Source organism: Ixodes scapularis, unplaced genomic scaffold (assembly GCF_016920785.2).
Source record: "Ixodes scapularis isolate PalLabHiFi unplaced genomic scaffold, ASM1692078v2 PGA_scaffold49__6_contigs__length_1374808, whole genome shotgun sequence".
Taxonomy (NCBI): Eukaryota; Metazoa; Arthropoda; class Arachnida; order Ixodida; family Ixodidae; genus Ixodes; species Ixodes scapularis.
In genome coordinates, this window is record NW_024609878.1 from 366879 (window position 1) to 388264 (window position 21386).

Genomic DNA, 21386 nt, shown 5'->3' on the forward strand with positions numbered 1-21386 from the left:
TCAATCTGGGCTCATGACAATCGATGCCTCGACATACATTGGGGTGGTGGCCCGTGTCCAATCGCTGCAACGACGACAATAGCCGAGCCATAACAATGTCTGGAACTCAGCGCGTGTTCTTTGCTTTGCCAACCCCAGCGCGTGGCTATGATCAACATTAACGGCATATAATCGGCTCCAGGTCACGTGGCTGCTTGTTCTGGCTGCAAGTTGAGGGGGTGAACGGTGCTTGTTTTTCTTCAATCTTTTTCTGGAACTTCTATTGCGTAGGGTGAAAAACGAATGCATGTTTCATAGCTCATTAATGTCAGGGATCTGTTTTAAGCGGTATTCGCGCAAAGTACAAAAATTGTTGCATCGCCCCTTCAACAGGCCAGATCGTACATTAGCTAGCCTTCCTTTTGAATATTACATTCGGTCTTAGAAAATTTGCTTTGCCCTTGAAAATTAGGCATAACAAAAACACAGTTATGCGTTGAGCTCCTCGAAGTTCGGAAGGCGGCCAGTTTTCACAGCAACCATCCTAATGATGAAAAGGTGTTGACAGTTTGTCCTTGGGATGTAGAAGTAAAATCTCGCCCTCTTCAAATAAATCGGAAAAATAATTTTTCTATGCTAGGACGCACACACCACAAAGGTGCAGTCAATAGTGCATTTCTTCAATGAAAATGTTGAAGGAAAAACTTGCCTCTATCAAAACTTATAAATAAAAACCAAAATTTGCCTTACAGTGCAATCCACTTGCATCAATAACAGAAAGACTTGAAAATGCAATAGTTACAACCGATTATCGTTGTATGTAGAAAATGCAATAGTTACAACCGATTATCGTATGTAAACTAGAAACTGGGCGTTTCAACTCTAGAAACTAATCTTTATAAGCAGTACATTGTTATATGTGGTATCATTATAAGTGGATTGCACTGTAGATCTATAGGGTGTCCCAAGCGAACTTTTCGCTGTAAAACGAGCCAGAAAAATCGGCGCTGGCGCATAAAAAGCTTAAACTTCCACCCAATGTGCACTGAGCAGGTCAGTTTTTACCATGAGAAATTTTAAGGCATAGTTCTCTTCCTGTAAAAATTGACCAAAAACTTGCCAAGGTCAAGGTTGGGTGCATTCACAGACGATCGAGTTAGAGACAGGATTTATACTTGTGGCACCATCTCCCAATAGGTGCCGCGAGCAGACGACACACTTTGTCGTCTGCTAGCTGTAAATGGCGTCACTGACTCGGTCGTCTGCGAAGGCACCCAACCTTGACTTTGGCCAATTTTTTGCTCTGGTTTTCTTACTCGAAGACAACTATGCATTGAAATTTCACTCAGTAAAACTGATCTGCCCGGTGCACATTCTGTGAAAGTTCCGTGCAAGCGCCGATTTTTCCGGCTTGCTTGACAGTGGAAGGTCCCCTTGGGATATATATTGAGAAAAACATTTTTTGTACCATTGTGAAAAACATTTTTAGTCAGCGTTAACATACAATTTACTGAAAATAAAGAAGCGACTTGGTAATTTTTACTTTGTTCCTGTTTCGTTTTGTCCAATCAAGTGTAGGTGTGCAGTCAAACCAGACTATATTGAACCCGTTTACATCAAATTATCCCTTATATCATACAATTTTTGTGCATAGTAATGTTAGTGATAATATATAGCAAAAACTATGCTTACATCAAACAAACCAGGGATGGGCAAAATACATGCAAATATGCATCGAAATACAAATACAAAATACAGCGTCAAAAATGTATTTAATTACAAATATAATTACAATTCCAAAAAAGCATTTAAATACAAGATACAAATACAACCAAATGTATTTGGTCTTCTCCAAATACTTTTCCAAATACATTCCTCAAAATTTGCTTCAGCGACTTCAGGGCACCTGCAACGGGTTTCTGGGTATCTCATTTTAATTTTGCATCGCACACTCGGGAGTTAGTGTGAGAGGCTCTAGTAACGTAATAAAAATACAATCACAAAAAAAATGTAATCAGCTTGGACGTAATAGGTGAAAAAAGTACAGAGCTTCAAGCAGCTTTTTTTTGCCGATTACATTTTGGTATAAACCAACAAAGAACTGAGACGACCAAGACGCGCAGCACTAGCTAGAGAATTTTTTTATTTTTGCAACTCGCATCAGTTACGAAAATCTGGACGACCCGCCAATTTAGAATGTTCCAGGCAAAAATATAGAGGGAAATCAGGCTGGAAAGCATCACAAGTTGTCACAGGCACTTATTTAGCCAGTCTGCCTGTGAACGTCGATTTCGTCACTATTCTTGCCCTGGACTAGCACCGTAATCACAAAGTCACTAAACGCTTGTGCTTGATTGAGAGACACTGCATTCGGTGCAGAGCGTAGTTTTCTTACTGCTCTGGACAGTGACAATAAATTTGAGGGATGTATTTTCGCCCACAAAATTGTATTTAATTACAATTGTAATTGAAATACCCACGTTTTAGTATTTAAATACACACCTCAAATACATTACCCAATTTGTAATTAAATACAAATGCAAAATACACAAAGTATTTGAAATACGTATTCCAAATACTTGTATTTGAAATACTGCCCATCCCTGAAACAAACATAGCAGCCACTACCGACATATCGAACTGCCAAAAGCATCGTTTTGCTCTGCCAAGCTGTCTTTCCCCCAACGCGAGCGGCCGCATTGGGGGATAGCCAGCTTGCAGAGTACGCTAGCTTTTTTTTTTCTTTCCGAGCGGCCGCGTCGTCCGCCCGAAAAAAAAAAAAAAAAAAAAATCTTTTGCAGGGGGAGAGGGCGTTTCATGCTCTCTCCCCGCTCCGTCCGCAAAAAAGATTATTATTTTTTTTTTTTCGGACTCGAGAAGGTAGGGCGAGGGTACGACCGGCTGGGGAGGAGGAAGCAGACGGAACACTAAAGAGAGGAGGTTTCCCCCTCTCTTCTCCAGCATTCCATGTGATTCCTCCTTTCCGACATGTCTTACTCTCGCCCTATCTTCTCGAGTTGCAACGGACTATAGTTGGCTTTCCCCCAACGCATTCGCCTGCCTTAGGGGAAAGCCAACTTGCAGAGCAAAACGGCGCTCTGCAGGAGGTGCTCCTGCTCGGACGTGTCCCGTGCCCTCGGCATAGTTTGGCGCTAATGCGCGAATATAGAAGGCAGCGGCCTCAGCATTTTGGAGTCCGTCGATAGCATAGAAAAAAGATTGTTATTGCGGATGCAATGAAGACAAAGCAGCAGAAGATGCAAGACTATTTCATTGTGTAATATGTCAGCTGAAAGTGGATTTTTGAGAGCCAAATTTATTAATATCGAATTACCCGCTATATCGAACCGGTAGACGTTTTTTTGCGAGTTCGATATAAACGGGTTTGGCTGTACTTCGGTTTCTGGCCTGCAAAACACCTTTCCAAAGGGGACCCTCCTCAAAAGTAGGCGAGAGGGAGTGAGGCACGATGTGGAGAGCTCCGGAGGGGGGGGGTTGGGGTGGTGTATTTTCTTATGCAAGAGGGCCACGGTCAATATGATATCCCTAATAGCCCCACTTTGTATTCATAGGCTTTCTTTCCTTCAATATTTTCACAAGATGAATGTACGACTTGTATGCACATTTGCGACAAATTACAATGTCATGGTATGCAAAACTGATTTTCGTAATTTATTTGAAGTGAGACATTTATCTATGCAGCGTTAACATATTTGAATAAATTATGGATTATCAGCAACTGGTGGCCATTTTCTATAAACTCTGACCTACTAAGAGGCACCTCCCTAAATGTAGAGGTGTGTAAATATTCAAAACCTTGGTTTTGATTTGAGTGGCAGTTTGCTGTTTCACTGCTTTGCACTGGTGCAAAGCAATGAAACTTTACTACTTTGTACTGTAGCATTGCTTGTGCACTCATGCAATGCAAATGCCATTATGTCAACTATGATGTAGGCCTTGCATACATGCACCAGTTATTTGCAAAATAAATTAATAAACAAATACATATACATTTTAAATGACTAGGTCACTGGGAAGACAGATTCAAGTGTGTAAAATATTCAGAGAATATTTATTCGAGACAGGCAAAATGTCATTTTCATAAAATTAAAAAAATCAACATGGTTGGATTCCACAACAAAGGTCACATCCCAAGAGTACAGTTTGCTCCACTTGTAAAAAAAAAAATGCAGACTTCCATCATCTTTCTTAAGACAAATACTACTTCAAAAGGCATACCCGATCCAATTTCATACCGAAAGCCTTCGATAACTAAAATACTACCACATTCCTCCGTCCAGTCCCCACGAAACATTAGGGAGATCGAAACCTTAATTTATCCCTCGTATTTGTTCCTAATGAGTCGCGCACAAAGCTGTGGTACCTTGGCCAAAAACAACCACCACTGAGTCACATTTAAAAGCCTATAAATAAAAATTTAGGCACCCGCACAATCGAGACAGCGCCTACGTAAATTTTATTCAAGAGCCCCGAGATTTGCACTTCTCGGTTGCTCCGCTCTACACGACCGAAGGGGGAACGCCGTAAAAAGATAAGCAACCCGTCGAGAAAAAACAAACAAAAAAACAACAAAGGTTGCTTTGTTTTGTTGGAGCACATTTTTACGGCGGCAACTTACCACAACGGTTGTTAGAAGCGGAGTCACGGTCACAGTAGCACCGCCAAACTGTCCCTGTACAACGATATACCTCGCCGTGCCAACTCAACACCGCCACAGAGTCGACGAAAAGAATCACTGGGGAGGTCCGGGGTTGTCCGTTTTCTCCGAGAAAATCCCGGTTGCGGATGAAAACGAGCGTCGAGTCCATCGGAAGAAGAGCCTGCCGCGGTTCCTACCGCCGACGCCGGCTCAGTGATGGCCGTCGACGGAGACGCTTTCGGGGTGGATTGCGTTGCCCTGCGCTTGAGGCACAGGCGGCTGGTTCAGATCCTGGAAGGAGAATTGCCCGAATCTGTGGTAAACTCGCGGGAGGCGTCGTTCCGAGCGAACATGTGGTCGGCTATTGGAGGACGCACTCAAGTGAAAGCCGTGCCGAGCCAAGTTCTCACATACAATCATTTTGACTACGAGAGGTCTCGAGGCTCGAGAGTGCGTTCCAGCTACTCTGACGCCTACGACGAGAGAATACCGGCTTCATCTATTGGTAGCCTCGAAAACTATTTAAAACCCCCACATTAACTAGACTGAAGGTTTTACGGCATTTGAGAGATCAAATGGCTCACCGACAGATGGGGCTAGCATGTTCTCCCATCGTGTGCATGAACAAGCCTGCTGGTCGATGTCACGAAGCGCGGATTGTACATAGAGGTCGGCAAACTTACGTGACTTGCAGCTGCGACGTGCGGCTGCGGAATGTGGGAGGGCTGATGCAGCGGCTGCTGGTGACTTGAAGTCGGCACCGGAGCGGCGACAGCCGCAGGAACCACGACGGGCTGATGAACCTGTTGAGGCTGGTGACCATGAACTACTCCCGCATTGGCTACAGGTACCCCTTGTGCGGCAACGTGCTGCTGCTGAGCGTGAAGCTGCTGCGACTGTTGCGCGATATGCTGCGGCGGCTGCTGCGCACTATGCTGTGGCTGCTGCTGCTGCGCAGCAAGGTGCTGTTGCTGAAGCTGAGCATGGGCCTGCTGCATCTGCTCCTGGTGGTGAAGCTGTTGCTGCTGGGCATCATGGAACTGCTGCTGTTGGTGGTGCAACTGCTGCTGCTGAATGTCTGGATGGCCTCCTTGTCCCATTGAAGGTGGGTGTGGAACACCTGTGCGGAAAAAGGGCATTGCTTTATTCTACATTCGCTTGGCCTTCGAACAAGAACGTTATTTTGCGAGACCTTCACATCGTGACATCGAGTGCCACAGTGACATCAGAGTGGTGTAAAATTGTGTTGCCACAATGTCCAGTGACACACTCGCCTTGAGGCCATCCAAGCAGTAAGGTTCGAACTAGTGCAATGCGTTGCTTTTCTCATGAAACATAGCCCCAACACACATTCCGTCTTAATAGACATTCCTGTTACATGTGTTCTACACTTCACTGACCTTGGTACTGCACGCCCTGCTGCGGATGTGGCTGGTACTGAGGATGACCGCCCTGCTGAGGGTGGTACTGGGGTGCCTGCCCGTGGTACTGCTGCGGGGGTGGCGCGGGACCGCCGTGGTGCTGGGGCGGCTGCAGCTGGTTGGGATGGTACCCGTCGGGGCCGTAGCCCTGCTGCTGCATGTGGTGCATCTGCTGCATCTGGAGTTGACGCTGGTGTTCCTCGTATGCCCTCAGTTCGTCCTCGGAGTAGATCTGCTGCTCGTCCAAGCCCTGTGGAGGATGGAAAACGGTGTTGCCAGCGTGCACGACACATGGGTGGCACGAACCAGCGTGAGGTAACAATGATGAAAAGACGGCGTCGTAGTGTTCTATCCACACGAAAAAGAAAATCAAAATGAAGAAATTAGATGTCCTAGATGGTAGCCACACTGTACTCTGAAACTATTCTTGGTAAGGCAGCCCATGCGCCCTCTCGAATTTTGATTTTGGAGTAAAGCTGTGAGCATGCTCTCTCCCTCTCTTCAAATATGCCAAAAAAAGATCTGTACGAGTATAAAAGGTAGAGAAGTCCATTCCTCCACGGGCGAATTTCTAATTTCTGAAAACTGCCCAAAACACGAGCAGATGCGAGAGGCATCATTTATTCTGCGACGCAAAAAATTGTTTCGACATGTCCGACGTTGAGTCAGGGGCTGCTATGATGGATCAAGCTGAAACTCTTGAAACTCCTTTTCTTCTCACAAAGACAGGCAGTATGTGCGTGCACTTAGAGCAACATCCGTTAAAAGTTTGCAAAATCAAGTAAAAAAGAAGTTATCTTTGAGGGGGGTAGAAACGAATATGAAAAATGTGGTTACATTGCAGATTTAGCTAAAAAAAATATTTATAATATAGAAATGAAACTGTACCAGCTTCAATCTTCAAACCACTAAGAATATAACAGTCGCTCGACGATTGAATAAACACGGTACGCCCACCACCTTCCAGCCATCGTCCCTCTCGAAGTCCTTCCTCTGCGTCATGTCCATGAACTCCTCGTGGCTGATCATGCCGTCCTTGTTCTTGTCACCCTGTTGAGAACACGAGACGAGCTCTGTCAACACCGGGTGAACGACCAGACAGTCTTCAAATGCTGTACAGCACTGGCCAAATGTATAAATCTAGCGTTACAAAAAGGCACTAGACATTCAAGTACTATACAAAGTTTGTATCGGGTGTCAAAAATGGTCACCCAATATTGTCCTGATATGCAAATGACAAACTGACGAAAATAAAATTTACGGCGAAAAAAATTAGACCCAAGCACACAAAGACTCGAGCAATGCTTGTGGACATTCGTCAACAATATGACGCAAGAATGCAACAAAATAAAAAGACGGAGCTCACCTCATGAACGACGTGCTCTCGCATGCGTTGAATCTCCTCTTGCCTCTCCCTGGGATCGTCTTCCTCATTGTTGGGGTCGTAGACTTTCTTCACCTACGACGATTTCAAACGCGACGTCTCAACTAACACCACAAACGTCACATTCGCATGCTGCTGGAACTTTAAGAACGAAGGCATGAAATACCTCGGGAGTCAAGATGGCTTCGATCTCGTCTTGATCCAGTTGCCCGTCCCCGTTCAGATCTGCGGCGGCAGACGACGAGAATTAGCGAACACGCCAAGTGCAGACGCGCGAGGGCGTTGGGCCAAGCCCAACGAGTGAGAGGCAGCGACCGAGCGAATAGAGCTAACATCCCACTGATTCACACCTATTGGAGAGATGGACTCGAATGCAGGTGTAGTGAAACTCTCAAGGGAGAAACGATGCCAACCGTCCACCACATTGCGGCACTCCTAACAAGAGCAACGTTGCGAAACCGATGGTCTGATTGATTATTATGGGTTTGAATGACACAAAAGCTATAAAGACCGTGCAGAGCCTGAAACCAACAGTTAAGCATAAAATAAAAATAAAATGCGGTAGAATCTCTTTAAGAGAAAAAACCCTTACAGGGTTTCTTTTATTATGAGTTCCCCTTTTCGGAAAGTTGGCGAATAAAGAACCCCTTAAAGGGCAACTCCGCTTCATTTTTGGTTTTGAAAAAACAATGCAGTCCTCTTCAGTATCGCCTAGGAAGACCACACGTCAAATATTACCACGCAGTTCTGTCTAAATGTTTCTTAAACGGTCCGGCAAACTTTGCAACTCGCCAAGTTGCCGAAATCGGCTGACTCGAGCGGGCGAATTCAGGCGCAACCAACAGCGCAGTCAAGGCTACGGCATGGGCGGAGCCAACATTGAGCTAAACGTCATCATCATGGCCCTCTTTTGCTTGTTTTTACTTCTCCGATCGAGCGTAGCGCATGACGTCAGCAACGTTGCCTCTCGGCGCTCAGCGGTGTCCACGTGATTGGCGTACGCGCCTGCGCAGCGCGCTTCTTGGGAGCAGACCAACCGCCCGCCGTGCTCCCGCCGTTACCGCCGTCTTCCGCGTCACAACCACTGTCGTCGTCTCACCGTTCGTGATTATTGCCTCTCGGAGTTTCGTCCACATTATAGACACCACGTGCACAGAGTCGCAGACTTATGCCGCAGTTGTGCAGACGTCGTCGAATGCTGTAGACACCAAAACATGGCGAAGAGTGCGGTGCAGACGACACTCGCGCCTGCCGCACGCCCGCCCCCATCCCGCACTTCGTTGGGCCGAGGATCACGTGACATCTCGTACCACGTGATGGCCATGTACTTGGCGGCCCGAGGCCAATGTTGCCGGACGGAGCCGAAGTTTCGGTTTTAATTTCCACTCGTGTTTAAAATTAGATTTAAAAATATATATCCCATTTTTCGCGAAGCAAACGACGTAGTGCCTTTTACTAGGGCTTTTTAATTCGAAATCGCTCATTATCCCGAAATCTTCGGAATTGAGCGGAGTTGCCCTTTAAGGGGAAACAATACCCAGAAAAAAGAATTTCTGCAACAAAAAGTTGATGTTGAAAAATGCCATATTTACATCCACCAACATATTGAGAGAATTCCCAGAAAGTTTCATTAGTTCACATTGGACAGTTAATCTTTTATAAATTATTTTCGGTCCACCAATGGTAAAGAAAAGGTAGAGGTTGGAGCACTTTGAATGCATTTTTTTCCGTTCCACTTTTTGGCATAAATTTCACTTTAGGAAAACTATCGTTTGTTAATGGGACAAAAGGGAAGACTCACTCATTGTTTTTCCTAACTGAAATTTTACGGGCAAAGCAACTGTGGAATTGTTTTTTGACTTTGTAGATGTCTTTTATAAAAGATGTCAAGATTTTGTCGACGACATAAAAGGCAAAAACTTTATCAACTTTTCACTGCAGTGTTAGCATAAAGAATTACTTTTTAGAAATATTGTTTTTACAGTTGCTCACTCCAGGCATTCCGCTGCGGATATAGTGAAGAAAAACGTTGGGTATTACATTAGTTTTCTAACGATAGTTTTTCTAAACGAAGTCAGTGTGTTCCTGATAAAAACTACTATAATTGCTTTTACAATTCATGTACGCAGATGAAACTATGCGCTGCATTCTGCCTCGCAACTGCCAGCATATACTGTAAATTTCATTCATACTAAGCCGAATGTTCAAAAGTGGACCCTTTTGAGTATTGTCCCCCCTTAATCTAAATAGGTTAGGTTCGATGGTTCAGTAGATACTTTTGCAATCAATTTTATCACACAAAAACCAACAGTGCTCACCATGCATCGCAAAGAAGGTGTTGGGATCGAAGTCCTCCTTGTTCATGTGGTCCTGTTTCTCCCAGGTCTCCTCCAGCTGAGGCTTGCTCCCCTGCAAGACCGCGGCAACACACCGAAAATGCCGTCACCGGTGCAACAAGCCAGGGCTGCTTGGCACCCCAAACCTTGCGCCATAGCTCTCGGCGACGTGCACATGTTTGGACAATGCCATTCACCAAAACAATTTTGTTACTCCCAATTTCCAAGCTTTTCTGGCTGAAATCTTAAAGGGCAACTCTGGCCCAAACTCAAAATGAAATAAATTACTGGTATCGCTGTAATGACACAAAATACCACCCCAGCCAAAATATTACGTCCGGGGGACGCCGCATTCTCAACTAATGCCGATAACAAAAACGCGACCCGCCGCGAGCCGCTGCTCCTTAGCGGGCGGCCAGCGGGTTGCCGATCGCTAAAGCAACATTGGGCCGTGACTTCAGTATCGTTCTCTTTTCTTCCTCCGGTCCACGCGTAGCACGGAGTGCGCTTCTTTGAGGAGCTACCACCGCTACTTCGGCTTGTGATTGGCGTGTTTAGCCATCGCTTTTATCTGTAGCCCGTGTAGCTTCGGTATAGCCGTTTGTTTATTTGCTTGTGAGGGCTCCAAGACTCGTTTTAGCGAGCAACTCAGTACGCCAAAAACTGCCCAGCTGTTCCTCGAAAGATGCCGAGTACAACTTAAAGCGCTGTGGGCTGCTCGCACAACCCGCTGCGCAACCCGGAGGTGCTTTTTCACAAGTTTCCAATGGACCGGAAATTGGGGAAAGTGTGGGTGAACGCTGTTCGACGAGTGGACTTTGGACTTCGGCTTTTACGCGCCCGAGGAAAAAAGAATGAAAAAACAGACGTGTACAGCCCAGCACATATGTGTTCGGGTGCCGCGGCCAACGCTGGAGAGCCCCAAAGCTTCGTGTCTGGGACTGACCCGCAGCGGGAAAGCGAGAGGGCCCCGAGTACTGTATGTCACTGGCAGTGCGGCGTAGAGCAATGCCGCTTCATCCACGGAGCCCCGACGGCAATTTAGGCCTAGCGACGAGTACGGAAGACCGTACGCACGGCGACAGCCACCGAATACGGCACCGAGCGAGTTCACTCGTTTTTCAGTCGCTAGCTTCTGGGTATACAAGCGACGAGTATGGCATAGCGCACGCACGGCGGCGGCCACCGAGTATGGCACCGAACGAGTTCACAGGTTTTCCAGTCGCTAGCTTTTGGGTAAACGCTCTAACTCTTGCTACATATGCTGGATAACTACCACGTATGCAGAATTAAAATAAAATCAGCGTACCTCATATCTTTAGACGGCTAGCGCAACAGAGTTAAGCGCCGCCCGGCCTGCGTACTCATTGAACGAGAACGATAATGACGTCACGTTCCCATTGCGGCTAATTTCCAGTGTTGCCGAAACCTCGAGCGGCTAGTTTCGGTTTTGTTGGCCGCGCCCCAAACAAAACTTTGAGGCGTCATATCCTTAAAACTATGCACAATAATGAGAAAAAAATTACACCGTGCAATTCAGGGACGCTGACTGCACTAAAAACTGTCAAAATCCCAAAATCAAAAGTATGGACCAGAGTTGCCCTTTAAGGATTCCTTCCATAAGGTGGTAGAAACACAGCGCATACGGGAGTTACAAATAAAACACTCCTGCAGCAACGTTTCTGACCTTCCCAAGTGGTACCAGCAGTACAAGGTCTCACTAGCCAGTTCAAGGTCCCTTTAAAACTGCAGAAGGACCTACTGACTGATACATGGTCCCTGAGGGACCAGCTAGCTACAGACGGGCTCACTAACTGGCCTACCCTTACAAAAATGGTCAATAAGTTTCAATTGATTTTCTAATGTATTATATAAGAATACATTAGAAACTCAACTGAAACTCATTGACAATTTTTTTAAGGGCATGGCCCCTTTAAGGGAACCAGCTGCCAAAGTGGCCACCCACCGGTTCGTGCACGGCTGGGTGATCCTTGTGCTTCCTCTTGAGCTCCTCGTGGTGCTGCTGCTCCTTCTTCTTCTCCTCCTCCGTCATGTTCTCCAGCTTGTGCCGGTACTCCAGCTCCTTCTGCATCTCGTACTCCTTGAACTCCTCCTTGCGCTTCTCGTCCAGCTTCTCCAGGTCTTTGGTCGCCTGTGCACATACGTGGACCGATACATATGGCTGACCCCTTTAAATCGGGAGGCAGCTTGCACCACCTAGGCGGCATTTTTTAACACCAACAATTAACTTTCACTTATAGTAATATGTAACCCTGCTAAAAACTATAATTCGCGTGACGGAATTGCTCCTTATTATCTATCAAGACAGTCCCACCAGTGGGATAGCCTAAAGAGGACCCCCACATCTAAACCTTGCGTAACCTGTAAAGGTTACGGAAGGTTTAGGTGCTTCTGATGTCAATGTTCTTCAAAGGCCCTTCAAGTTTTTGGTGGTGGTCTGAACTGTTTAGGACTCCAAAATTCCCCAAAGGAAGGTTTGAGAACTATCACAAAACATACATAATTTATTTTTCAGTGCAACCGTTGTTGTTGCGCTGAACTGTTGCGCAACCAAAATTCAAGACGGCGACGACAAATTTTCCTGCCAGAAGCCGCCACAGAGTTTGCGGCAGACCAAAAAGGTACTTGCTGGCTCTGAAAATTCCTGGGGCGTCTTCTGGTTCTCGTTCGTGGAGCGCCATATTGCAACGCTGAACCGCTGCTTCCACCTATTTATGTAATGGCTGGAAGCTACAAAGTTTAAAAACTGCATACTCTTGGCTATTTCGAGTTTTGACAGCCTCTTCAGAAAGAAGCCGGTTGGTAACAGCACGTCCTGCACTTCTTTTGTGCAACAGAAACTCAAACAGCGCATTGTCCACATATCCACTGAACAGAGGCGCACCATTACTTATCTTTCGTCGAAGTTTGGCTTTCCTGTAGTTTTGATGTAGCAAAGTGTCAAAATCCTTGTCCCATTCCTGTACCTGTTTCATGTCGAGCTTAAAGTGTCGGGACATCTGATGCATGTTTTTCCCTATTTCTCAATGCCATGGGATGACCTCGATTTTCTTTGCCACTCCGTAGGAATGCATAGCCGACCTGACAACGCCAAAACAAAATGACAAATAGCACGTGGTGATCAGGCAGGACTGGATTGGATTTTTGGACTGGATGTGGCAGGCCAGTGTTGCCTGGGCACGTTGCGTGATAAGGGTGCCGAGTGGGGAAGGGTGCTTTCTTGGAACGGCAAGGAAATGTGAAATTCTTTTGGGGGGGGGGGGGGGGGGGGGGGGCTTGTTTAGAGTTTTATGATATGTGGTTCAGGGCACCACCGAAAACTTGAAAGGCCATTGAAAAACCTCTTGGGCTGAAAGAAGGGTCTACATGGCTTACCGTCACAATCAACTTCTTCAGGTCATCAATCTCGAAGCTGTGGGGATTCTGATAGTCGACATGAAGGGGCATCTTCACCTGATCCCTATCCAAGCCTGCGAAAAAACAATGTTTCAAACATCTCCAACACTGCACAGGACAGTGTACCTTAAATTCACAGACTACACATTTAAAAATGCTGTCACCATTAAATCCCAATAGCTCCAAATACAAAAAAAAACTGGCATCTAAAATTTTTTTCATATGCATATAAACAGAACGTTGATTCAATTTCAGCTCTCTTGGTGCCACGCCCATACAGCAAAAGTGTTATTTTATTGACACTGGCAAGTAAAAGGCAAAAAGCAAAATTCAAACCCACAAAGCTTGTTCTACATAAAAGTAGCACGTAAGAAATAGAGTTCTACTCAGTCAAGCAATCAACGACTTGAGGAACAAGAGATTATAAATCACGGTTCAACTGCGCAGGTCAATTTAACGCCCATACAGCAGGCTTATACAAGATACTCACTAAAAGTATTTAAGTTAAGTTACCGAGTATCACGAAAAATAGTAAGTGAGTAGAGTATGAAATACTCAAGTTTGTAAAGTAATTGAGTGAAGAACAAAATACTCCACAAAAGTAACTCGTTACTTTCAAGATACTCTTAAGTTACAATTTTCCCTGCAATTCATTGTCAAGCACAACTGGTCAGCAAAACTTCTTCCTCCTAGCTACTATGGAATCTCCTGGAAATCTCTTAGCTAGACTTTGGCTGCCACTCAAGCTTCTACGAGGTCCCAAGTAACTATAAATGAAACAAAACTAAAAACGTCATTCAATCAACCTTTATTCACTTGCAAAAATGAAAATCAAAACGCCATTACCAAAAAGCTTTGTTCCCTTGAAGGAACAGCTGCTTTTCGAAATTCGTGTCCGATTGTCTGCCCCTGTTTCTTTTAAACGCATGTCCGCCGATGCTGAATAGCCGTTTGGCGGTCATTCGTGCTACCGAAGACAATGCTGCGTACGCCGCGAGCGATGGGCCGCCGGATTGGAGCCGTGTAGTCGCGTCTTATGCATCTTGTGTGCGAAGAGAGCCCAGTGAAACGAACGAGCGGTGTGTGCGACTGCGTGCGGATGCAAAGGCATTTCTGAAGCTGGAAGGCTTTCTTTTATGTGCTTTCACTCCATAACATACAAAAATAAGCTCCAGTTTACGGTCGACTCCTACCAGACACTTGTAGAACCCACCTTCTCTCCGACACAAGCGCCCTACCTCTGGCTTGTAGCCTTGTACACATCTTATGTTTTCATCCGCATGTCCTTCTGCTTCGGAATCTGTGTTGCTCTTGGACTTGGCCACAAACAAATTGCAAGAAAATGTGCTTTGACGTTTTGCCCAGTTAGAAGACACGACACGCGTCCGCTCGGCTTGAGGCTGCGACACCTGTTTCTCCGTGTCACCTCTTTCGGCAGAAGCACAAAAGTGCACTGTATTACCTGGCACGAAATGTATCTGCAATGGCGGGGCCAAACTAACCAAACCAAACCTAGCCAAACTAACTGGCGTTCAATATTTTCTAAGCTTCCCGCCTCTAAAGAGAATAATAAATAGAAAGTAACTTAAAAGTAACTTTAAAATGAGTACAAGTTACTTGAAAAAAGTATTTAAGTTAGAGTACTGAATACTGACGTTCGAAAGTATTTGCAAGATACCAAGTTACTCACGAAAGTATTTAAGATACAGTAAGTTGAGTAGAGTATTTAAGTTACGTAAAGTCTGCCATACAGCAAAAGGCATACTATGAATCAGTTTCACATCAGTAAAACTGTCATAAAAATTGAGTGAAAAAACCCACAAGCGCATCGCTTACACTAATGGTGCATGGGGCCCACAAACCACTTTAATCGATTGCAAAACTACGGCCCCAGATATTATTTCTAAAAGTTGTCCTTCCAATAATACTGTGAATCTACTGTCACCTAAAGTACAGTACACGAGACCATTCATAACCAATTCAAAATCTGTAAAAATGGCTGTGGCGAAATTGGGAATGCAAGCTTCAAGCCAAATGAATCCCTTATTGATGAATGTTGCCTACAGGCGACAAACCACATAATAACTTTTTGTTTAATTGTTTTGGTTTTATCATGTTTCTTTTATTCTAGTAGTCTGGCAACAGTTTTGAAGATTGAACCTACGGCGCCATTTAGTAAAAAGATATGCAAATAGCTGACGAAAAAAAGTGAGAAGCTTGGCATGCAAATATGCAGCAACCAAGAATGGCAGAATGGCAGAAAATATGGTTAAGTGTTTTTCTCTTGCAGCTAATATCTTATGATAGGTGACCGTTTTACTTGAGGCTATCGTATGCGCAGATATTATTGACGTTTTATAGTGATCCATAGAGGTTATGCAAGGAAGCCACTTTTGTACCTTTGCCTGGTGTTGCCCACAGGCAACGAAGCTATACACAAACTCATCTCAGTTACATCACGGCACGGTGGTGGCATGTCGGGCGCACTTTCGGTCTGGGACTGTGGGCGGAAGTCCCCATGCGAGACGTGCATCCTGCATTGTTTTGAAAGGAACCAGACAAAAACCTGCCTTCTCGCCAAAACGCCGCGACTGGGGCTGTACCAAAATAGTTGAGAAAGGTTTGAAGGTCAGTTTTCATGTGCTTGGTACGTCCGAGAACGTGGATATGTGCTGTGAAAAGGGAAAACCAAACGCCGTCGGACCACGATTGCTTGTGCGGAAAGCACTTTGGATTAAATTCACGGATACTTGTGGTCGTCAGATTATTTGTTTTGCTCCAATATGAGCGCTGGAAAACCGTCAAGTTGGACAGACCACCTGCGGACTACGTTCAGTGGGTCTTCAAGTTCAAACGGCCACCTTATCATTCGAACTGTCGTCTGCTCTTTTAAACGTTTCTGCTTGTCGTCAGCTCTTTTAGACGACACCGGCCCGTAGACCAAATGTTGGCCCGGTACTTGCGATAAGAAGTAAGTGCAGGCGTCAAAATACTTAAGTTTGAAGGTTGGTAAGCAGGCTCAATGTTAACAGTAAATACAAAGAGATGTTGGTCATTGTTACCAGTGGCCATCACCAACTTGTTATGCCTTATTCACTTGGTCTGATTCTGCTTGCGATTTTCAGTATCGGCGTCGACCATCTCAGCTACAATTCACGCTTTTGCAGCTCGAGCGACGTCGCGCCTGAAAATTGTGAGCGAAATCTCATAATGCGAATCAGACTTTAGAGCCCATTCTGCGGCGTCCACGCGGAATGAATCGCCACATGTCACATTATTCATGCGAAGTTGTGCGGTGTAATGAGCCTTGGTAATTTCGCTGAGGCCGCTCAAGTAGTCAGACATTGCCAGGAAGACATAGAATCAACAATTCAAATGCAAAAAAAAACCGGGGGACTCACACCGACGCCGTCAACATCGCATTTCAATGATTTGTTTATGGGCGACGACAAGCTTCTTGCTCACACTCCATCGCGAATGCGCGGCGCCGGTGGCGTCCACTAAGGGCGCTCCGGTATGTTTATAAACATGGGTTGGTGTATGAATTGCAAGTTTATCTTACGATTTTTTTTAAATTTCATTTCTGTTCATTTATTTGATGTTGTTAAACATTAATATATGCTTAATGCGACTGACACCAACACGACTCGTGTACAGTGTGTGGACCTTCAAGAGCGTACGAGACAAGGTCGAAACAAACGTTTGTTCTGCTCTTTTAATATGGTGTCCCCCGCCCGAACCTCCGTGTCACGTGACTCACTTTGTTCACTTCTTTCAGTCACTGGACACAACACGTTCCCTTTTAAGATCTATTGTCTATATCGTGCCGGTGCTTTAGAGATCCTTCCGCTTCTGGTAACCAGGGTGTTATTGCTTCCAGATAAAGCTGGTGGTCTCTTGTCCAAAACCACGCTGGGTGTCGCGTTTCGTGTCGCTGTCTGCAGATGTCTGATAGTGCGAAGTAATGCACTGTGTTCAGTCCGCACTAGCTATGACCGTGGTTCGCGGGTGTTCGCACGGAAAGGAGCTTATCCTCGATACTCCAAAGCAGCAAAAACTGCCCACGTACCAAACTCCTTTCGCTCCATGGCTTTCACGGTCAGCCTACGTAGCCTGTCCACCTCAATCCGCTTGAGCTCGTCCAAACGGTTCCGCACGCTGTGCTTCACAAACTCCAGCTGGTGGGCCACGTCTCCGCTCTGCGGGGATTAAGGATTACAACGGGGATTAGGGACAGGACCAAAACGAGTGTTTCAATCGTTGCACCCGAGGTGTTTCGATCGTTGCAGGCAAAGAAAGTCCACAACCCGAATAACAAGGAAGACGACGCCAAAGAGGAGCAAGAAGAGATTGGGTGCATACGTGCGGCAAGCTTTGTCCTTCAATTCTGTCGCATTCCCACTTCTTATGGCTAGGGTGCCGTGTTTTCGGTAAATGCCGATAATCCCCCAAATTAAACCCCCAGCCGCTTTTATTGAAACCGGGGAAAACTGAAAAACCCCAAATCAGAGCTGTCCTGAAATAATAATGAAAAAAAAAAAACACCCAAGCTTTACAGGAAAAAAACTGATATCTACAGCTTTATCATGCGTTGACTCAGAACATAACTTGGACTAAACTGCGCATAAGGCTGCATTTTATTTTCCTACTTTTATTAGTACTGGGAAGTTTCCCAAGTATTCGAGGAAACTGCATGTTCTTTGGAAGTTGGGGAATCCCACTCCCCTGTCCTGTTTTATTCAACGTAGGCCCCAACAAATACCACTTTTGTTTTTGTTTGTCTGATACCAGAAATGGGCACCGAAAAACACCAAATTTGGGGGGAAAGCCCAGTAAAAACACCCCAAATTCCAACAAAAAAATACCCCTAAAAACAAAAAATCCACTATAAATACCCTTGCCTGTTGTACTCTCTATCATAGTCAAAGCATGGCATCTCATAGCTGCCAGCAGCAATTTGCTTACAAGAAATTTAGATAAGGAAACAGGCACCAAGAAGGAGGGAAAGAACAAATGCAAAAGCAAAATACAACTAGCTAGCTCAGCAACCCATAAGGAAAACAAAAGCACAATGAAGTGTTGGAAAGGTTGCGTCAAATCAAGTCGCATCTAACGTCACCTTTCGTAAAGTTATGACTGACACACTAACCTGAGATGAAGAGTGAAAGGGTACACGACTACGACAAGAGATAAAAATAAAAGCTGACTCGGGCAGAAGAATTACGCCTGTAGCTTCCTACGCAGCTTCCTACGTTTGTTTGTTATGTACATGCGAACTTCAAGCTTACAGGAATGATAGATGAGCAATTGTTTTGCCAAATCAAGATGGAACACCTAACATGATGACACAAGCAGAAGACAAATAAGATTATAATTTTCACCCCAGAAAGAACATTTCTCACTAAACATATTTATGCTGCACGGTTTGGCATAGGATTAAAAAGGGCTGTTTAGTTCTAGCTTTGTTGATAGTAGTTTTCACCGTAATCACATAAAATTTTGCTCCCGCTAGGAAAACTGTCCTGGCGCAACTCCAAATGCTGGTAGGGTACAAGATACCTACAAGCAACATAATGCACCAAGATAATTTAGATGTACACAGCACCACACAGTAGTAAACTTGTGATCAAAATAAACCTGGTAGGTGCTAGCTGTACATGGCAACATCTTTAAGCAGTGTATGAAATAGCGTGCAAAACAATGAAGACGGGAGAAAAGAAGTAGACAGGACTAGTGCTCTCCCGTCCTTGCGCTGTTTTATATATCGCTTAAACATGAACCAACTCGCCCACATCACCACCTCTAATGGCTGCATCAACAGAAAACCTCTAACATTTATATTAAGATTGTTGCTTGTGCAGTTATATCAACTTGGCAATAACAAATGTTGCTTGGTGATAAACAGCAAACAAAGGTCAAGGTCATTTTTAATGCTCTATGACGCCAATCAATGTTGAACCAACAAAATATATCTCACCTTGATATCATCTATGCTGACGTTCCTCAGTTTGGCAGCAAACTCTGCATCATCTTCAAGTGCTCTAACGACTTCTTGGAGGTAGCGGTCATACTCCAGACCCTGTAAACGTTTCAAGATACCACTGTTTGACCGGGCTTCTTATAAAAAATTTAATTTATTCAGCATATTTTTTTTTTCTCTTCTGAACACATATATGAAGGTATTTTAATCGGTACAGATATGCCGCGAGCCAAACGCAAAAAGAGTACTTCTTACGTGCTCATCTGAAATTCTGTATCTGTTAATTTGCACTTCTGCGAGATATAAAACCAAGGCTCAAATAATTGTGGAGCTATTATAACTGCTCTTCCAAACTAAGGTAGAAAACCAATATCAGCACCAACCCCGGATTTACTATATTTTGTAAACAAAACGGCACTTTTTCTTTTTAATTTTGTTATGCGGCGTGCTCGCCTCTCACACGAACTTACGGCTGCGTGGCAAATACGGCTCACACCTACAAGAAACAGTTCAGAAAAAAACAAAGTGGAACCGTATTCACCAACTCTTGTTCTTCGACCTGGTTAGGCGTCTCTTTGACGTCTTCCTTTTTTCGCTTGTCCACGGGAGGTCCAACGACGCCTTGCAATATGAGCAGGAGTAGACAGAGGCTACCGACCGTCCGCATCATCTTCGCTCTGAAAGTCCCGGAGTAAAAGTCACCGCAAGTCGTCAACTGCGCAGGGCGCAGTTTCGATATATTCAGGCATTGAGGTCACTGGGTCAGCGCCGGGCTAACCCCCCAAAAACCTTAATCGCTGATGCGCACACAAGCTCCCCTTTGGACCGGTTTCATTTTCGCCAGCTCCTTGCACCTACCGTGTGCAACCACTCGTATCGCGATCAATTCGACGCAAAGAAACCTAACCAGATGTTTTAAAGAAAGGTCAGTTACGATCTATTCCCCTAAAACGCCAACTGATCAAAATCGACGTACGTACGTACTTTGCGCGTGCTGGGCTGTATCGGAGTCGCCGTCCACAATATGGTTCCACCAACAGGCTGACGAAGTGTCCAACTGATGACTGTTCACTAGTGCTTTTCAAGGACGTCCTAGACGTCAGCGATATCCTTATTTACCGGCACGTTTTTCGTTGCAAACCGGTCATCCGTGCCTCGGGGTATTCCCCAGGCGGCAATGGCCTTCGGACCCGGAGACATTCAGCGAGAAAGAGTGTGACAGATGTTGCGCTCGACGATCGGACATGTGCTGCGGCCGTCGTATACTACGCCGTTTTTTGTTTTACTACGGATATTCCTGTCAAAACAGCTCACGCTAGCAACAATCGACTCGCTCCTGTAGAGAAGACAATGACGTACCTTCGGATTGCGCCTCACAAAGGCGCCAGGGAAACAGCTGAGGGCGACTCCGGCACCGCGAAAACACTGAAGGAAACGCGCCACATGGGTCTAGGAGAGCGACGTGGAATTCGCCACACGACCTAGCGCAGATTCATGGATTCATCACATGACATGCGCGGGCGGCGCTAGTGCAGGTAACTTTTCTAGAGGTGGCCATGGGAGGGCGCGATATACCGAATTATTAAAATATTCGTGGCGTTTCTGATGAACGCGTTACGAAATGCATATATGCCTGAAGTAAACAGAGTCAGTGTACAGTAGAAACAGAGTCAATAAAGCAATGCGGTACAGGAAGTAGCACAAGGTTACTGGCGCGAGCGCGTGGTTTCATCGGGAGGTACTCACTTGATCGAATGAAGTTTTAGCGAACGCCCACGTTTCACCGAATGACACTTTAGCGAATAGTCGGACGCCGCGAAGCGGCGTTTTCGGGTGGGCCAAATGGTTCACATTTTTTTAATGAGCCACCAGACTGTCGCCGCGAAGCGCCGTAAGCGCAGCGCGGGGGATGGTTTAACGCGCGCCCCCGTTATTCGCTAAAACGTCGATTCGCTCAAATGTCGCTGTTCGCTAAAACGTCATTCGCTCATGTGATATGTCACTATCGTACTAGAAAACACGAGATGGAATATGTAACGATAACCAGAGGAGAAAGTGATTTTGCTATTTTTTGATCTACCAGAAAATAGTGTTGCTATGGAAGGCAATATTTACGTCGTGATTGTTTACTTTAATTAATGTAGTTTCTCGCACATCAAAAATGCCAGAGCATAGCTCCACAAAATTATTTTTGCACACATATACTTTC

At 45.3% G+C, this 21386-nt stretch overlaps 1 protein-coding gene across 4 annotated transcripts; it reads right to left on the reverse strand.

Moving 5' to 3' along the window:
• Positions 1-4032: 4032 nt before the first annotated feature.
• Positions 4033-21150, reverse strand: LOC115327270 (nucleobindin-2). 4 transcript variants are annotated; one of them, XM_029988271.3, is made up of 13 exons: positions 20537-21150; positions 19719-19854; positions 19175-19276; positions 17267-17396; positions 13177-13271; positions 11747-11932; positions 9763-9853; positions 7611-7669; positions 7427-7519; positions 7021-7110; positions 6040-6310; positions 5323-5759; positions 4033-4930 (listed from the first exon to the last, which is right to left on the reverse strand). In XM_029988271.3, the coding sequence occupies exons 2-13, from the start codon at positions 19845-19847 to the stop codon at positions 4850-4852; spliced, it is 1764 nt and encodes a 587-aa protein (XP_029844131.2). In that variant the 5' UTR covers positions 19848-19854; positions 20537-21150; the 3' UTR covers positions 4033-4849. The 4 variants fall into 4 exon arrangements, with proteins under 4 accessions (XP_029844131.2, XP_029844130.2, XP_040355766.1 ...); XM_029988270.4 differs by having other exon boundaries at positions 7018-7110; positions 20537-20689; XM_040499832.2 differs by having other exon boundaries at positions 7018-7110; positions 20162-20689.
• Positions 21151-21386: the final 236 nt, after the last annotated feature.

Bases quoted from the DNA above. Each gene is read 5' to 3' on its own strand.
- LOC115327270 (XM_029988270.4), bottom strand. From the start codon at position 19,847: ATGATGCGGACGGTCGGTAGCCTCTGTCTACTCCTGCTCATATTGCAA. The intron at 17,397-19,174 runs GTGAGATATATT...TAATCCCCGCAG, and splicing joins TCAGCATAGATGATATCAAG to AGCGGAGACGTGGCCCACCA. The intron at 9,854-11,746 runs GTGGGTGGCCAC...GCGGTCTTGCAG, and splicing joins ACCCAGCCGTGCACGAACCG to GGGAGCAAGCCTCAGCTGGA.